We start from the raw sequence: 2,573 nt of genomic DNA, 5'->3' as shown, positions 1-2,573 counted from the left end.
TTTTTTTTTCCTCCAGGCCCTGGTTACAGGGAGGTGCCTTGAGTTGTCCCTGCAGCCCGTTCCCCTAGGCACGAGCACCTCCGTGGAGGAACAAACAGGTCCCGGGGGGGGTTACGGGATGAGGAGGTGACCCGACCCCTGCTCGGGGTTGTGCCCATGCTCTTCCTGGTGAAGTGGCACAGAGGATGTGTCAGGGACACTTGACTCTTTAGTCTGGCCTTTGTAGTAAAGCCTGTCTGTCCCCCCGCCCCGTCCTCCCCTAATAACTCCGGGATGATGCATCGCCCTTCTCGCTTTATTTTTCAGAACCGGATGCATGAGAGTATGAAACTGTTCGACAGCATTTGCAACAACAAATGGTTTACAGACACATCGATCATTCTCTTCTTGAACAAGAAAGACCTGTTTGAGGAGAAGATTAAGAAAAGCCCACTAACGATCTGCTACCCAGAGTACACAGGTAAGGCTGGGCTCGTGAAGCTGCGTCTTTGTTGCCGGGGCCAGGAATGAGTCAGTCAAAGCCGACACAACCCGAGACAACCTAACAGCTTATCTTCTTCCCTGTTCCCTTAACTCTTGTCTCTTGGGCAGCATCTTTGGGCTGTCAAAGTTAGCTGATAGCTCATTTTCTCGGAAGAGGTGAGGCCATGCATGCCTTTGGTTCCGAACAGCCTTTGTCCGTGTGTTTTATGGCCTGGAGTACGAATAGCAGAGTCCTGCACGCCACCAAATTGAGGTCACTCCGCGTTTTCCACATGTTATTAGGACAATACTTTTCATTTATCTTCAGTTTTAGAGGCTACGAAACTTATCCGCGTCCTGGGTATGGCACTTGGTCACCCTGGTGTGTCTGTGTTGCAGCCCTTCCCTGCCATCGCCCCGCAGGGACGTGGTGCTTCACCTAGTCACTGCCCAAGTGTTCCCTCCTCCAAACCTGCTTATTCCTGTCATTTGTCACTCTTCTGCTATAACTACATGTTTCTAGCATGAAGCGTTACTGTAGCCAGCGCGCCACGTTCCCTTCTGGCGATCTCTGGGCAGGGAGCAGTGGGTGAGCCGCAGGAGCGAGCGACACGTCCAAGGTCACTGACCAGAAGCTGGGAATAGACTTCGGATCTACAAGAAGGGGTTAATGGTGGATTTGGATTTGTAGCTGGATAAGGCAGATGGTTGCAAGCAGCTTAATATGGACTTAAAAGATCTCTCCGCTGTGAACTGCTGGCCGAAGTAAGGGATCTTATCTTTTTCAGGCTCCAACACGTACGAGGAAGCAGCTGCGTACATCCAGTGTCAGTTTGAAGATCTGAACCGGAGAAAAGACACCAAGGAGATCTACACACACTTCACCTGTGCCACTGACACCAAGAACGTGCAGTTTGTCTTTGATGCTGTTACAGATGTTATCATTAAAAACAACCTGAAGGAATGCGGGCTCTATTGAGAAGGAAGGGGCGTGGGAAGAAGGTAAAGCTGAGCCGCTCGGCCGCTCGTAGCGTTGAAGCGTTGCACGCCAGCTCGGGCTGGCTTTGCCTTGCCACCTCGCTAACGCTCGCTGTTTTTCTTTTCAGTTTTTATGACGCGGCGTTTTGAGAACCAGACTCTTTGCTGCCTCGTGGGGACAGCTGCAAGCATGAACAGGACCAGGGAAACGAAAACAGCATGCAGAATCGTTGCATTCTTTAGCACAATCTTCTGTATTAGGGACCTTTTTTTATTGATGTGGGATGTTGAAGTTAGGTCAAGATGGAACAACTGTTAGTGTGACTAGATCATCCTGGCGTCGTTTGGATGGCGTAATCTCAAATGTGTACAGCTGTTGTGAAGTTGAGGTGCTGGATTCCAGACCTTCGATATGTAGCTTTCTCTCTTTCTTTGGTTAACAAGCCACCACTAGTCTGTTTTTAAGGTTTTTTCCATCAAGAAAACTATAACTTTACTAGATTTTATTTCTTTATTTGCAAACGAATCTTGTTTTAAAAATAAAAAAACAACAACAAAAAAAATCACTTAACTATGCACATGTGACCAGATCATGCAGAAAGTATTCCTCTTAGCAGGAACTCTTTGTTTTTAACACTTGGTATGGTCGGGATTTAATATTTCTGCAACTACTTAAAGGATCCTTAGAGCTCTTATGGCGACGGCTTCGGCTTCTTCTGATGTGTAACTTGTAACCATCCTGCTACCGTAAGGCTTTTGAAAGAAGCTTCTGCAGCAGGATAAGCGAGTCTTTTTAGCTTGTGGTTAGGGGTGAACCTGGCTTATGTTGGTATCCGAATCGCGATTCGCTCTGCCTGGGGAGCATAAAGCCAGCTTCGCGGCGGCCCCGTACCCGGGCCGCGTCCGTCGGGGGGGATGGAATGCTGAGCTCCGAACCGCACGGGAAGCGCGCGCTGCTACAGAGCTGCTAAATCAACCACTTTAGATTCCTGTGCATTTTCGCTCTAAACCGGTGGGCGGTTTTGTAAAGGGTGCACCTCCTTCTGCATTTACCATGGCCTTTTTCTGTTCAGAGACTCCTAAACTGTATTGAGAAGCATGCCTTTACTTTGTATATGTGGTGCCAAACTCCT

General features: G+C 48.7%; 1 protein-coding gene across 1 annotated transcript in view; it reads left to right on the top strand.

The window, feature by feature from the left end:
- Positions 1-2,566, top strand: part of LOC103924080 (guanine nucleotide-binding protein G(k) subunit alpha-like) — a 3,095-nt gene extending 529 nt beyond the window's left edge. Inside the window, exons 2-4 of the mRNA XM_009332543.1 lie at positions 307-460; positions 1,251-1,464; positions 1,569-2,566. Coding sequence (XP_009330818.1) covers positions 307-460; positions 1,251-1,441 — 345 coding nt within the window. The 3' untranslated portion in view covers positions 1,442-1,464; positions 1,569-2,566. The remainder of the gene's footprint in view (positions 1-306; positions 461-1,250; positions 1,465-1,568) is intronic.
- The last annotated feature ends 7 nt before the right edge of the window (positions 2,567-2,573 follow it).

This window comes from Pygoscelis adeliae, unplaced genomic scaffold, assembly GCF_000699105.1.
Source record: "Pygoscelis adeliae isolate BGI_AS28 unplaced genomic scaffold, ASM69910v1 Scaffold899, whole genome shotgun sequence".
NCBI classification, from domain to species: Eukaryota; Metazoa; Chordata; class Aves; order Sphenisciformes; family Spheniscidae; genus Pygoscelis; species Pygoscelis adeliae.
This window is presented reverse-complemented; position numbering and strand designations above follow the sequence as displayed.